At 38.9% G+C, this 15666-nt stretch overlaps 1 protein-coding gene and 1 pseudogene across 1 annotated transcript in view; both read left to right on the top strand.

Annotated features, from left to right (window-relative positions):
- Positions 1–1796: 1796 nt before the first annotated feature.
- On the top strand, positions 1797–10639 carry LOC102030172 (annotated as a pseudogene).
- Positions 10640–11272: 633 nt separating this feature from the next.
- The window catches only part of LOC102017970 (zinc finger protein 624), a 60529-nt gene continuing 56135 nt past the window's right edge, over positions 11273–15666 (top strand). Inside the window, exons 1-2 of the mRNA XM_005399322.2 lie at positions 11273–11365; positions 12309–12391. Coding sequence (XP_005399379.2) covers positions 11329–11365; positions 12309–12391 — 120 coding nt within the window. The 5' untranslated portion in view covers positions 11273–11328. The remainder of the gene's footprint in view (positions 11366–12308; positions 12392–15666) is intronic.

Raw genomic sequence — 15666 nt, 5'->3', positions numbered from 1 at the left:
CCACCCCTTCCGGACAGGCGCTTCGGGCTCTGGGAGCCCTTAGCAAAGAACTTGAGGTTAACTGAGATATTAAACACACAAACACACACACACACACACACACACAGTCCCGTGGCGGATCAAAGTGGCCGAGCCTACACACACAGTAACCCAGGTCCGGCGGAAGGGATTACGGTCCGACAGGCGGGAAGAAGGACAGACACAATGGGGGACAGCTGGTCACCCAAGTCTGACAATGCCTGGTTGGACACACACCCCTAACTGGCATCTGCTACTCCTGTTGTCACGACCTCACTGGCATCTCTACAGAGTGGAAGATGGAAAACAGAGAATCTTCGCGGGTCCACACAGAAGGACCGGAAGCGGACGTGAGCGCCAAGCCTCCTGGGAAATGTAGTCCAGCGCAACCTGGAAGCTGAACTGAACTAGCTACAGCACGGATTCCGTACCCTCCCGGGACCTCAGAAACCTCCAGATACTGCAGTTGTGCCAGCAAAACAAGTCCTTCCATGCCATTGAAAGGACAGGTTTACATTAGCTGTCTGGACGAAGGCGGAAGGAAACATTGGGAGCGATTAATAAACCGTGAAACGCTGTTGTTTTAGGGGAAGAAGAAGGGAAGTCTAGAGCAGAGATGGCGTCCAGTGGGTTTGTCCCGTTGGTCTTTAGCCATACACTAAGCGGGGCTATAGCACTCCTAGCACTCCTTCAGAGAGCCTAAAACAACAATCCCACATTTTTCTCCAGGAGTCCAGGCAGATGACCAGGCTTTCACTTTTTGGTTGTGCTGCACACGTCAGCTGACCCTTTCTATGATAGTTCCCATGCCTCTGCAGCTGTAGCTCAAAACGCATTGTCCTTTGATAGCTCTCTGGGTTGCTGTCACCAAAGTACTGAATCCATACTTCCTTAGGGAAGTATGTGGGTACATTTGTTTCATCTTTTCTCTTGGCTCTCAACTGGAGGTGCCTGTCTCCCCCACAGTTGAAAGGCTTCTCATCTTCTACACTGGCTGTTTGGAGGGCCTAGCCCTGACTGCCTGTAATATTTTATCTAACTTAGTTGCCTACAACACCACCAGTTGCACTTCTAAGGTGACAAAGCTCTCTCTACCTGAATTCAAACTATGTATGGGGTCATCAGCCCTATGTTCTGGATCCTGTCCTTCTAAGGACTTTCCTGGCCAGATTCTGGCCAGAAGCTGTTCCTTATATAGAAAGAAAAACAACAACATGCCATCCTTGTAATAGGATTTCTAAAGAATGCCAAGGCCTTTACAGTTTTAGGTTGGGCGACCTAGAGAGAAACCTCACAGGACACTCTTTCAGCTGGACTTCTCCCCGCACCACCAAAAAAAAATCCTTGAAGCCCTCAGTATGTAGTAATTTATTTAACATATGTGGAATAATAGATGAAACAGAAATGGCAAACTGTCAGTAATTGTTGACACTGGTAGATACATGAGAATTCAGGATGCTTTGGCCCCTACTTTTGTGTCTATATGAAATTTTTCGTGAAGTAAATTTTAACAATAGAAGTTCAATTAAAGATAAAGCAAGTTAGATTGTTCTTTTCTTATCCTTAAAATTTTTTGGTTGGCTTCCCTTTGCAGAATAAGATGCAAAATTCATACTAATTAAGAGCTTATGTAATCTACTTACTGTCAAACAACCAGTACAGTATTTGCTAACATGAAAGAAAATGAAATAGAACATAAAAGTAGAAAAAAAAGGGAGAGTGCAGTAGGTGTAGCAAGAATAAGTATTGTTTTAATGAGTTTTTTTCCTGCTGTTTGTATGTATAGGTTACAGTGTAAATGTGTGTGTGTGTGTGTATGTGTGTGTGTTTCCTTCTGATCATGGTCAAAGGAGCTTGAAAATTGTTATGTTCTTGATCAGTCTCCAATCTCATATGTTTCTCCCTTACTCTCTACCTCTTACCATTTTCCATTTCCATATTTCAGTCTGCCCCATTCCTCTTCCTAGTCCACATACCAAGTTATGCCCTCAGATATATTCCTTTACCTCCATCAAATCTCTTCTTAAATGTCATCTTTAACACCAGTGTCCTCCCTCAATACCCTATAAAAATAGAAGCCCTGTAATACTGTGTCCCTTACCAGCCTTATAATTTCTTTATGATGTTTATCTTCATTTGACATTATATGTTTATGAGTTTATTTGTCCGCTGTCTTGACTCCAAATACCTCTTTTGCTTTGACCACTGTATCCAAGTGAAGCACCTAATAAATATTTGAATTGTCCTGTGTATTCCTTTATTAGGTCAGCTTCTAGGTACTTTTTGTTGAACTTGTAATTGGTATCTTAAATTTTTTATTATGATATAAATATGACACATGCAAAAGAATATATAATGCTAAAATAGTAAATGTCTGTGCATCCACTAGTCAGCATACTTCATCCTGGATGTGGTGTATTAGTTTCTATTGCTGCCAGTGTACTGAGGAATATTATTGATATTATTAGTAAAATGACTTCAATATGGAAACTTTGCTAAGCTTTATTGTTTTGTTGATACTTTTAGATACTCTAAGTTGATAATAACCTCAAAATACACTACCAGAAATAAATAAAAACATAAAATGCACATATTATGAGCTCATTTTACTGTATTTCATTTAATCCTTGTATGTATTAACTCATTTAATTTTCTCAATCATCCTAGAAAGTAGATATTCTTATTGTTTCTGTTTTACAGATGAGAGAAACTCAGATACAGAGAGGTTAAGTAACATACTTGAGGTCAAACAGCAAGCAGCAGAGCCAAGATTTTAAATTTCAAACCTGTTCACATGGCCTGAGGGCCTAGTTTCTTAAGCACTGTTTGTACTGAGTCCCAAGTAATTGTTATTCACATTTGGTCTCTTCTCTTTCAGGCTTCTAGCCCCTTCTAGCTTCTACCCTTTGTGTGTATGTGTGGGAGGGGTGCATGTGTCTGCGACTCCTGTATGGGACAAGTATTCCTCTAGTATACTAAATAATAGCAATTTAAAGAGAATGCTCCTAAGATCCTTGGTTAAATTCACATTTTCTCTGGATTTTTGGTGTGTAGATGTTATCCAATTAAGAAAGTAAACTAAGTCTTTTTAAAACACATGATCATTAATAAATTTTGAACTCTTAATATACGATGGCTTAGTTACTTTCTTGTTGCTGGGACAAAATACCTGACACCCATGAGTTAAAGAAGGAAAGGTTTATTTTAGCTCACAGTTTGCAGAGGTTTCAGTCCATAGTCTGTGGGCTCCAATGCAGGGCAGCATAGCCGAGGGGCATAGGAGAGGAGAAACAGTCCATGGCAAGGCATGCAGAAAGCAGCAACCCTGCCTTTCTTTTCCTTTATATTTCATCCAGGCTACAAGCCTATTTTGATTGGTTCCCTCACACCCAGTGTGGGACTTCCCATTATTCACACCCAGAACTATACTAAACAAATCAGTGGATTGATCCAGTTATCACACCCTTAATACAGTATCACACACCCATTATCCAGCTGCCTCCCCAGAGCCCCACCTATGAGCACGGGGATGCTTGAACTTGCCCCAGGGGTGGGAGCTTCCACAGCCTAGTGGATCAGCAAGAGGTGCTCTGCTGAATGCAGCCAAGACACCAAAGGAAAGCAAGAACTGGCAAAAGGAAAGGCTCAAGAGCTCTTCCTAAAAGCGGCAGCAGAAGAACAAAATGGAGCTCTTTATGAAGCACCTTGTACCTGATAAAGAGTTCAAGATTACTGACATCTGGTCTCCAGAAGGCAATGGTGTTGGAAACAGCTACATTGAAGACTGCAATGATGACAGCAAGATGGCAGATCTCTTGTCTTGCTCCCAGCAGCGCCTCACATTTCGGGGGTCTGTGCTCAAACTGTGTCAGCCTGAGCTTAACAGCAGTCAGACTCACACATCAGCATTGCCGATGGAGGTCCTGATGCGCGTCTTCCGATGGGTGGTGTCCAATGACTTGGACCTCAGATTATTGGAGCAGTTGTCACTCGTGTGCAGAGGATTCTATATCCATGCCAGAGATGCTGAAATATGGCATCTGGCCTGCTTGAAAGTGTAGGGCAGAAGCTGTGTTAAACTTGCTCCATACTCATCCTGGAGAGAGATATTCTTACAACAGCCTGGAGTTCAGTTTGATGGAGTGTGTATCAGTAAGACCACATAATTTGCAAAGGGGAACAGTCTCTTGATAGTTTCTCCAGAGCCTGGCACCAAGTGGAATATTACAGGTACATAAGATTCTTTCCCAACGGTTATGTGATGGTGCTGACGACCCCTGAGGAGCCTCAGTCCGTTGTTCTCCAATTACCAGAACTGATGCAGTTCTACTGGGTCATTATTGCTTGTCATACAGACAATCAGACCAGAGTATTTGCTGTAATAACTAAGAAGAAAGAATTGATTATAAATACAGATATTTTCGTCATGTCACTGTACAAGAAGCAGAGCATAATTTTCATGTGGGACTACAGCTGTGTTCCAGTGACCACCAGAGATTCAGCACACTTGGATCCATCATGTTTGTCACATTACTTACAACTCAACTGGTGACACAGCAGGCAGAGCCTTTGAGACTGACACGATATACACCCCCTTGTTCTTCGCCACAATGAGGAGCTACATGATTTCTCAGACAGGCCCCTCTGGAGCCTCAGGCCTAGCCCTCCACTGTTACATGAATAAAAGCATATGGCACAAAAGAGCACCTAAGGTATAAATAAATAAATATATATGGTTGGAATTTCTTTTAAATGGTTGGAATTCTTTTAAAAAGAATATAAATTATTTCTTTATTTGAAGAGATAGATGTTGTTGGGATGTTTTCTTTTGGAACCACAAGTTGCTTAAGTGCATTTATGTTGTGAAAAACCTTTAAATGGGGTGTAAGGCCAGGCATGGTGGTACACAGCTGTAATCTCAGCTCTTAGGAAGATCACTATGAGTTCGAGACCAGCCAGGACTACATTCTGAGTTCAAGGCCAGCCTGCACTACTTAGTGAGGCCCTGTCTAAACACCCCCCAAAATGAGGTATAAACTCATGTTCTTTTTCAAGCAGATTTATGAGCAGACTTCTGTCATTTAAGTCATCTTCTGCCTGATCAACCTAATACTTAAGCACATAGGGAAGAATTTCATTGGTCAGTATTTTATTTCCCACATGGTACAGTGTCTTTGCACTAAAAGCTCAAAATGTGAACGTCTGTTCTGGATTTGTTTGAAACTATGCAACCAATAAAGATTATAAATGAATGTTTCTTTCAAGGAAAAAATATACACCATGTTTTTATCTTATCTCGTATTTTCTTAATCTATTCATTGAACTGGTTTTTGTTTTGATAATCTTCTTCATTGCTTTTTATGTATACTACTTCATTGATTTGGATGATTTATTACAGTAAATGTTCATTTACTAGTGGGCTTCATTCAGGGAGAAGATTCATAAGTCAGGTTCATTCATAAGTCTGACAAAATGAGTCTTACAAGTGTCTATGAAAGATTGCAACTTGAATGTTCATAAATTGTATTTCTATCTTTCTTGTTTTTTGGCTTAATCTATTCACCTTTTTTAACTCCTTGAATGGACTCATTAGTTCATTTGTTTTCAATTTTTCTTAAATATATTTGAAATTATATATTTTCCTCTAAGTACTTTCTGTGTCCTACAATTTTAAAATGAATTTTCTAATTGTAATTCAAGCCTGAGTATTTCCAAATTTCTCTAATTACCTTCTTTCAACTCAAAATTTAGTTAGTACTTTTGCCTTAATATTCAGAAATGGAAAAATGTTAGTTTTATTCTCTTTTTCCTTTTTTCAATGGATATGATCAGTGAGAACAGATATATGTTGTCCAATATAGTAACAAGTACCGATATGTGGATACTGAGCCCTTAAAATGTGACTTCTCTGAATTGAGAAGTGCTATAAGTGTAAAATAGTGGGGGAAAGGAGAATGGATTTGGTTAAGAGAGATCCTAGGAGACCCTAAGAACATCATGGTAACACATATTTTACTAACCCAAAAGTGGATCAGGTAGGCTCAATGGGACAATAACAAAAGACCTAGCTACCTTTACATAGTCTGGATGAAAAAGAAACTGGGATCAAAAGAATATTTACATAAATAATGGTAGATAACTCCCCAAATTTGATGAAAGATAAGAACTTACATATTCAGCAAGATGAACAAACCCCAAATAAAACAAACAAATAAATTTATCCTGACACATCATAATTAAAATGCTACAAAGGAGAGACAATGAAAATACCTGAAAGAACTAAAAAAGGAAATATAACATTATCTATAGCAGTAATGGAGAACCTTTTAGAGACCAAGTGTCAAATTGCAATTCAAAACCCACTTATTTATCACAAAGTGCCAACACTGCAATTAAGCCTGAATACTAAGGTTTTAGTTTAGAAAAAACAACTCTACATTAACATCTTCTATCTTAAAAGAAAAACACAAGAACACATGTACCATAAGTTCACCACTACTGATCTACCAGGCAATACCAATTGGAATGATAGCATGTTTCCCATGTGAAATCATGGAGGTAAAAAAGGAATCGTAGCTTAGTGGTAAAGAAGTAGCCGAGCATTATTCAGGAGGCTCTCGGTTCCATCCTCTGCAACAACCACACACTTTTTCAAGTGATGTCCATCTGAAAGAAAAGAACTGCCAACCATTAGTTCCATATCCAGTGAACCTAACATGCAGGTATAAAGGAAAAATCTAGATATTCTCAGATTAATGGAAGCTAAAATAATTTGTCTCTATCAAACTTACCTTTGAAGAAGAACTAAAGAAATTATTCAGATAAAAATGAAATGATGGATGAAAGAATCACAGAGCACCAGGAAAGAAAAAAAGAGTAATAGAAATTGTAAAAATATATACAATGCAAAATGAGTTTTACAAATATATAAAGTCTATCTTTTGTCCAGTATGATGTCTTTATCTTGAATTTAATTTTATTCATAATAACATTTTTATCTGACTTTACTTTTAGTTTATATTTGTCTCCTATATTTGTGTTATCACTTTGTTTTTCACCTTTTGTATTTTATGGCTTTAAATGTGTGTTTCCTAAAGAACATATTCCCAAATCTTGAATTTTTTAAAATCTATTTTTACCTCAAACTGAGATTCTTTTCCTGTTGATAGATGAACTGGCTCATTTATATTTATTGTGATAAATAGTAAGACAGGTCTTTTTTTTTCTGTGTTTTCTATTAACCAAACTTTCTTTTTTGTTTTCTTTGTGCCTGGGTTTCTATCGAATAATGAGTTCTGTTCTTTTGGTTTGAACATTACGCATTCTCCCGTTGTTTGACCATAATAATATCCATGTATATGTTTTCCCAGCCCTTGAATCCTTTTTCTGAGTTTTTATTTATTTATTCATTTATTCATTTTTTTGGTTTTTGGTTTTTTTCTGGTACCAGGAATCGAACTCACTACCTTGCACTTGCCAGGAAGGTGCTGTGCCGCTGAGCTAAATCCCCAGAACCTTTTCTGAGTTTCTAAATGTGTGTATGCTCCCCTTGACCAAGGCAAGTAACTTAGCTACTCTCATTTTTTCATTTCTATTTCCCGCATTCGTCTTCTGTGATGTAATCTAAAATTCTATTTAAATTACTATATATGTAGTAACTGTTATCTTGATGGACTAACTCTTCTCTTTGCTCATTTTAATATAATAAATCATTTAACAAATTATTATTACCTCTATATCTTGAAGTGTCTTTCTGAGATTTTTTCTTCTTCCTAAAATGCTTCTTCCAATGTCTTTTATGCATATGAACATACTTATTTTGCCTAATTTGCATGATACTTAAATAAAATAGAAAGCTCAATATTCAAAATAATTTTTCTTCTTATAGTCAGTGCTGCTATTGACAAATCAGATTTGCTTATTCATTTATTATTTGCTAAGAGGTCACAAAATACTAGGCACTGTTTTGGTTTGGTTTGGTTTTGCCTAGTTTGCAGTGCTGGGGATTGAGCCAGGGCCTCAGACATATGAGGCAAGCGCACCACCACATATCCCCAGATCTTGGATTCATTTTTTTATTTGTTATTTTGCTGTTTTGTAGGTTTTGTGTGTTGTCTCTGAAGAGTTTTATAATCTATGTTTTACTATTAATATTGTAAAAGATTTCACTATGATATGTGGTATCTTTTCATAATTTTCTTGTTTGATTCTCAAGGAACATTTTTTTTTTAGACAGGATCTTGCTCTGTAGTTCAGGCTCACCTCGAATACAGGGCAATCCACCTGCCTCAGCCTCCCTAGTGCTGGAATTGCAGATGTGGGCCATCACATCCAGCCCAATGAACATTTTTAATATAAGATTTTAACATTTTCTTATTTCTCATTATTCTTGCTTATCATTTTTTAAAGTATTTTTTCCTTACTGTTTTCTTCCTTATTCCTTCTAGGATTCTAATCATAAAATCTACTCATTCTCCATATCACTAGCACTTCTTTAACATTTTTCAATTTTTTTATCCCTTTCTCTTCTTATTTGAGAGCAAATTTCCTTGACCTTATATTTTAGCTTTGGAATTCACACCCATTTTGCACATTCTACTATTCAACCCATTTATAGAATACTTTCTTTGAACTATTATATCTTTCCCAAAAAGTTTTGTTTTTATGAGAAATTCTTGGATGATATTTCTTATATTCTCTACTTTATTACTTTAGGATATAGATAGATTGATATAGATACAGATACAGATATAGATAGATATAGATGTAGATATATATGGTTCATTAATTCTGGCCAATCTGTTAGATTGTTTTTCTTTTACAGTGGTAAAATTCTTCAGCTATTTTGTTTTCCTCCCATGATTTAATATTTCCCAGGCTCAGTTTATAAGCTAGTAACATAAGGAAGGATGAAAACCAAAACCCTGAGGTATTTCCCATACCTCCTCCAACTCACTAGGAAAAGTTTCTCACCCTCAAAAGGAAGAAGTTGCACAGGATGATACACAAGGGTGTTACACCAAGAGGCACAGATACTGGGTCACATGTCCCTTTTGTAGGAACTGGAAATCACTCTTCCCTGAAGTTTTAAAAAGGCATTGAGCATTTTAAGCAGTAAAATGATATCACTTTCTTGCTTTAAAATGATCACTGGCCAGAAAGTTTGGAGAATAGATCAGTGGGAGTGAAAATTTGAGTTATGGAACAGTTAGGAGACAGCTTATAATCCTAGTGAAATGTTGGTGGTTTGAACTAAAGTAATGGTAAGTGGAAAGAGATAAAAATGAACACTTAGAGAGTTATTTTAAAAATGTAATACATAGGCCTGGTAGAAGTGAAAGAAGAGAGTTGAAAATATTCTGTTCTGGCTTATTGATGCGTTGGCAGTAACATCATTCCGTGAGGAGGGGCAGTTTAGACATGACTTTGTGGTAGGAGGATTAGTCCCTCAACAGAATTGGAGAGACTTAACCATTACTGAGACTATCTAGACTGTTTGCCTGCAAAGAACCTATTGTTCAAAGTTGTAGAAACTGGTTCCATCTTTTCAGGTCTGGTCACTGAAGGGGTCTGAAGAGGGTCTCTTGTAGGAGAGATGAAGACTTCAACTTGTCCCCCACTTGCAGAGTAGGTTGTAGTTTTGCTGACTTATGTCACAGAAGGATATTTTAGGACACCTCATTGAGACTTATTAGATAAAGTAAAAAAGGTATACACACATACACACACACATGCACGCACACACACAGAGTGCAGTTGCTCAAGGGAGAGGTGCATTATGGTCTTGGCCTGGGAATATAAATGTTCTTGAGGATGTCCTCAAGACAAATGATTTAGACCGTATATGCCCAATGTCTTGTCAAGTTAGCCATTAGTGGGCTAAATCATAATGAAAACCACTTGCCTATGTTTGAAGTTTAGAGATATGGTATCCAACTAATAGTGCTATATCTTTGAGGGTGGGAAGTATGTAGACTTCTCAGGCTCAATTTACAGGTGAAAAACATAGGATCAATTCATAGGCGTTTTGTATTTCTAATAGTCTTAGGATTTCTGTTTTGTTTTGTTTCGAGTGCTTTTTCTGGAAACGGAAAAAGGCACCGTAGTCTTGGTAACTTTGTGTCTTGAAGCTGTAGTTTTCCTGAAAGTACAATTTTAAAATTACAATTCCCCTTGTCTCCTTTCTACCTCTCTTTGTTTCTTCTATCCTACTTGAATCTCACAAACGTGAATTTTTAGGACTGCCAAGTTGTCCGTGGATAAAAGAACATAGGAATAAGTATGCAACCAAAAATCTGTTCAAAAAAAAAGAAGCCTGCACAGTTTTTGAAGGCAGAGGATGAGTTTCAGGAGTACAAAACGTGACAACGGAGTAAACTGGATGGATTCGCAGCCTTGAGCACGTGTGTAGATAAAGAGCGGGGACAGCCAGGACTCAAACCAGTGCCAGCAGTGTTTTTGTTTCACCTCCCACACTTAACAGACACAGAGAATATCGTCCTGTACCCTCGCGAGAGGAAAGAAGCTCTCTTGTCTTCAGATTCTGTCCACCGCGTACCATTCACGATGCCACCTGCCGAGAAAAGCAGTATGGAAGCGCAGGGGCTTCTGGGGATCGTAGTTCCGGGCGGAAAGCGACCGGTCGGCCTTGTTCCCCTACCGCGGCTTACCACGCATGCGCAACCCCAAGCTGGCCAGAGAAGTTCGTAGCCTTTGTTAGGGCCGGGAGGGGAGGGGAGTTGGTGGGTCGGGTGTTGTACCTCTCCGCTCCACCTCGGAGGTCGCCCCTGGCTCGTTCTGAGCGGAAAACGGGCTGGAGTGGGAGGATGTGAAAGGGGCCTGGCGGGCAAGCCTTGAGCCGGACCCTGTCACGTTGTGGCTGGAATCCCCGCCCCCAGGCCAGTGGAGAGCGGTGCCGGCGGGCGCTGCGGGCCGGGCGGGCGGCGGAGCGGGGGTCCTGGGGCGCGACCGAGGACGCGGGAATCGTCTGTGCTTGTTTTGCCTTGACTGCAGCCCAGCGCCATCCCTTTGGACAACCGTCTCCCCTTTTTCTCTCTCCCCTCTCTCGGGACAGCTCCCAGCGGGAGGGACCGTGTCAGGGATGCTGTCCCCGGATTTCCAGGCTGCCGCTCCGTAAGGCCGAAGCAGGCTCCACGGTGAGGAAGAAACTGACCGCGACTCTCCGTAGAGCCCCCGAGGGGCGAAGGAAAGGCGCATCCCGCCTCCTGGGACTCCTCGCTACTTTGCACGGAGAGGTCTGGATTTGAGTGAAGAAGAGCACGATCTTCGGGACGTGGAGGAGGTGTGATCATGGAAACAGATTTGATCCAGATGCCTGAGAAAAGAGGTAGAATTGCTCCAGTGTTAAACATGTGTCGTGGAAGGGTGGGATTCTTCCTCCTAAAGGGAAAATGGTTGCCTAGGGACAGATGACTCTTGTCAGAGAGGTGCTGTTTGTCTCCAGTCTTGGGGATGGATGGATGCTGTCTGAGTGAGTATGGAGGAGTTGGCTTGGGATCTCACACATACACACACACACACACACACACACACACACACACATTCCAGCGTGGTGCAGTAGAGCCTTCAAAACATTCCTCAAGTGTGAGCGAAATGTTAAGCTTCTGAGGTGTGAGGATAGCCACAGTTACTTTTCTTACATTTTCTTCCTTCCAAGTGATTACATCCTACTTTCCTGTCTATCAGTGGGGCTGTGAATTAAGCTTTGTGGTTGACAAAAATATTTCCACATACCTGTTATCCCACTTGTTACCATGATTTTAATACAGTACATGTTTTTTGTTTCATATACAGAGAAGACAGGCACAGAAGTCAAGAGACAGACTTCTGGTACTACTAGTGTTTTTTAAAGTTTGGTTAGTGATCTTGTGCATCAGAATCCCCCCTGGGCTTGTTAGAGTTCTGTATTGCAACCCAGATTCTACCAATGATAATTACTTTCAAGTGAGGTCCAGCCCTTTACTTTTTAAATAGACGTTCAAAGTACTTTTGAGAACCATTGAGCCTACTTCTGTATTGTTTTTATAGGTTAAACTGGGAAATTATTCTAATTTCTAGATCAGAGAGTGTCATCTTCCAGAACATGTTGATTGTAGCAACTGAATTTAAGTCCCAAGTACATTTTCCATAGTCCTGGGAGGTGACAGGTGTTTGGGGCTCCCTTCCATCTCAGTGTTAGGAGGGAGCACATTTATAAGGTGGACGGACTGTGAGACTTGGAAATCTGAGTAGCAAGATAGGCTCCATCATCATTGCTTTCTTGCCCTTAGCTCTTTCTTCCCAGAATTCTTCCCAAGAGAAGAACACGGAAGAGGGAGAAGAGGCAGCCTTGCGTCTCACAGCCAGATCCCAGGTGAGTGTATCTACTGATGATTGAAATCCACCTTATTTCTCAGAGTACAGACGTGCACTCCCCTCTTTTCGATGTGAAGTTTCTTTGTCCACAAGAGCCCATGTAGGCAGCTGAATTCTAAGAGATTAATGGAATCAGTAGAAAATATTTTGTACTCATCTAGTACTTACTGTCCTTTTATGGCAAGTAAGCAGCATTTCCCTTCTTTAGCTAATTAGTAATTAGTATTAGCTAATGTCTGTGCTTGGTAATATAAGAAAGTATTTTTAAAATAATATGGTACATCTTAAAATTTATGTTTCTGTAGGGGAAGCGGTGTGCATATGACTTTAAGGCTTTAAGAAAGCACTTTAAATGCTGAAGTGATTAGAATAATAACTGAGTTCATGTCTCAGGATGCTAAAAAATGGACTCAAGGATGTGGGAAATAAGTAGGAAGAAAGTTTATTAGAGGAAAGCTCCTGAAAGCATCAGGGAACTTGAAAGTAGGTTGCCATGGGACTCTTTGTCTAAGGGTTTTTCTACACCAAAATGACCACATCTTAGACCATTTGGGGCCAAGCTGAGGTCAACCTATGGGGTTGCAAGAAGGAGAGTTTGACCAGAGCTGGGCCTGTAGAAACTAAAGGCATGTAGTGGGTGTGCTTTTACGAGTACCATTAATTGTAACTTTTCTAAAATTTTTAGCACAAGCAGAAGAATGGAGACATTCTTCAGAGGGGTATGAATGATTCTTGGTGGTTCTGGTTATCTATCACCTTGTATTTATCACTTTCCTAGGCAGGAAGATCCCACCAATTTAACATGGGACCCATGTTCATTAGACGTGTGGCCCTGGCCTTGGCCATTGTGTCTCCATCCTGGGGCCTGGTTTTTTTGTTTCAGGCTTTATCTTACCTTATCCTTCACTGGATCATCCTGACTTCCTCTTGGGGCCTGTGTTTTCCATAGCTGCCTGTCACGCATACTGCAGTAATAGTTCAAACAAATGCTAAAAAAGAAAAGCCTGGGGCTGGGGATTTAGCTCAGCGCGAAAGCGCTTGCCTGGCAAGCGCAAGGTCGTGAGTTCGGTTCCTGGTACCGGAGAAAAACCAAACCCCCCCCCCAAAAAAAGAAAAGCCTATAAAGGCTTAAAATTATAGAGTTCAGTCCCCTGAATGGATGAATGCTGACATGTCTAACTTACTTTTACATGGTTGTCCTTCCTGTGAAAGAATAAGTATGACACTTTTTTTTTTGGTTTTGGTTTTTTTTCTGGTACCGGGAATTGAACTCATGACCCCACACTGGCCAGGCCGGCACTGTGCCGCTGAGCTAAATCCCCAGCCCCAGTATGACAAATACTAATAATTGTCAAATTTAGGTGGTGGCTGTACTGTGGGAAGTCATTGTGTTTGTCCTTTAACCTTTATCCATGTGATACTAGATGTAAGTCTGTTAAACCCTCGGTATGGATTGAGTCTTCTTTGGGAATTTTTAAAAATCTGTTCTTTTTGCATTTCATTAGATCTTATTTGATGCTAATATTGCAACTTTCTCATTAGTAATTGGGCTATTTTTTATATTTTACTTACTAGATTTTTTTTGAAATATGGCTTTGATTCTCGCTGATTTGACAGGAAAAACAGCACAAACTATAAAGATAATATTACTTTCCTTCCCAAATTCATTCCCTCATCTCTCCCAATCAATGGTAACAGGCAGTAAGTTCTTCCATATTTGCGTTGAGCTTGCATTACTGTATTCAGGCTTGTGACATATTATATTTCCCACCATGCTGCCAACCTTGGGATAATACTTTGTCTGGGACAGTCTATTCTCTTTTTTTTTTTTTTTTTTTTGGTTTTTCTCTGATACCGGGAATCAAACTCACAACCTTGCGCTTGCCAGGCAGGCGCTGTGCTGCTGAGCTAAATCCCCAGCCCCAGGATAGTCTATTCTCAATGGCTTTTTAAAAAAACTTTTTTAAGGAAATAATGCTCATTTATATTTGATATGTATGTTTCAGATTTTTCTTGCCATATGATATGTATAATTCTATATATTCTTTATCTTTTTGTGCAGTGGTTTACATTTTTGTTATTTCTTTTTCTTCTAATTGTTGGGCAGTTAATTTCCACTGAGTGTTGATTTAGCTATTTGAAGATCAAGGTCATCTTTTCTGATATCTTAGTAGTTTTACATTTTATTTTATTTTTAAATGATGATTCTTTTATTTTTTAAATCTCAGTTTATTTCCATTGAAGTTTGCTTTGAAAAATTATTAGACATGAGAAATATTACAAGTAATACAGATATTTTTCATACTGTTTATCCAGATTCTCCAAGTTAACATTTTACTTTGTTATTAGTGTTTTTCCATAATTAAGACATTAACATTGGTATACAAATGTAATTCCAGCAGTTTTCAAAATTTGTTTTTCTTCAACTTGACTTGTATGTTCTGCTCATTTATTTGCATAATTTTTTAATAAAATGAAAGTATTTAAAGCTATGACATTTTCTGTAAGTATAGTGTTAGTCATTGACATTGCTTTTCACATTTTGTTTCATAATTATTTTTATATCTGAAATGGCTTTTCAGTTATCAGTTATTATTCTGTTCCATTTCTATTTGGTAATTTATTGAAATTTACTTTGTTTTTTACAAATGCTTCATGAATGTTTAAATAGAAGATGTTTTCTATCCAGTTACAGCATTTGGTATATGTTTGTTCTGGCAACTTTGGAATTTTATACCCATTCCCTATGGATTTATTTAAAGGGACATGATCAGTGTTGACGTTTCTATCTTGATATTTTACACATAAACGTTTTGAATTAAATCTGTAACATTAATTAGTTTGTTCCAGTCATTTTCCAGTTTAACACATTTTACCTTGAGTTAATTGTGTGTTAACTGGATTTGGTACTACTCACTCTCAGCTTTTTTGTTCAGTGACTTCTCCATTTGCAAGTTCTTTATTGCAGTTCATCTTCTGAAAGTTAGATCAATTCTTCAAGGTTTTAATAGGACTCTCAGGGCAACGGGTAGACATGCCTGTATTTTTATTTCCCTCTACCTGTATTTTATTTTGCCCAATTATACTGTTGACTCATTAGTTTATATTTTAATACTTTATTCCCCAGAAAAATTGTCATCTTTCAGTGGAGCCATAATGGGCTTACTTCACTAAATTCTCATGCTGAGTCTGACACAGTATGCCTGGCTTACAATTAATACTCTGCCTTTACATAGAATAATCAGAATTTGAACACCATTAGAAAACTTACTA

This window comes from Chinchilla lanigera, unplaced genomic scaffold (genome assembly GCF_000276665.1).
Source record: "Chinchilla lanigera isolate Chin_1 unplaced genomic scaffold, ChiLan1.0 scaffold00066, whole genome shotgun sequence".
Classification (NCBI taxonomy): domain Eukaryota; kingdom Metazoa; phylum Chordata; class Mammalia; order Rodentia; family Chinchillidae; genus Chinchilla; species Chinchilla lanigera.
The sequence above is the reverse complement of the archived record's forward strand: the minus strand, read 5'-3'. Positions and strand labels throughout refer to the sequence as shown.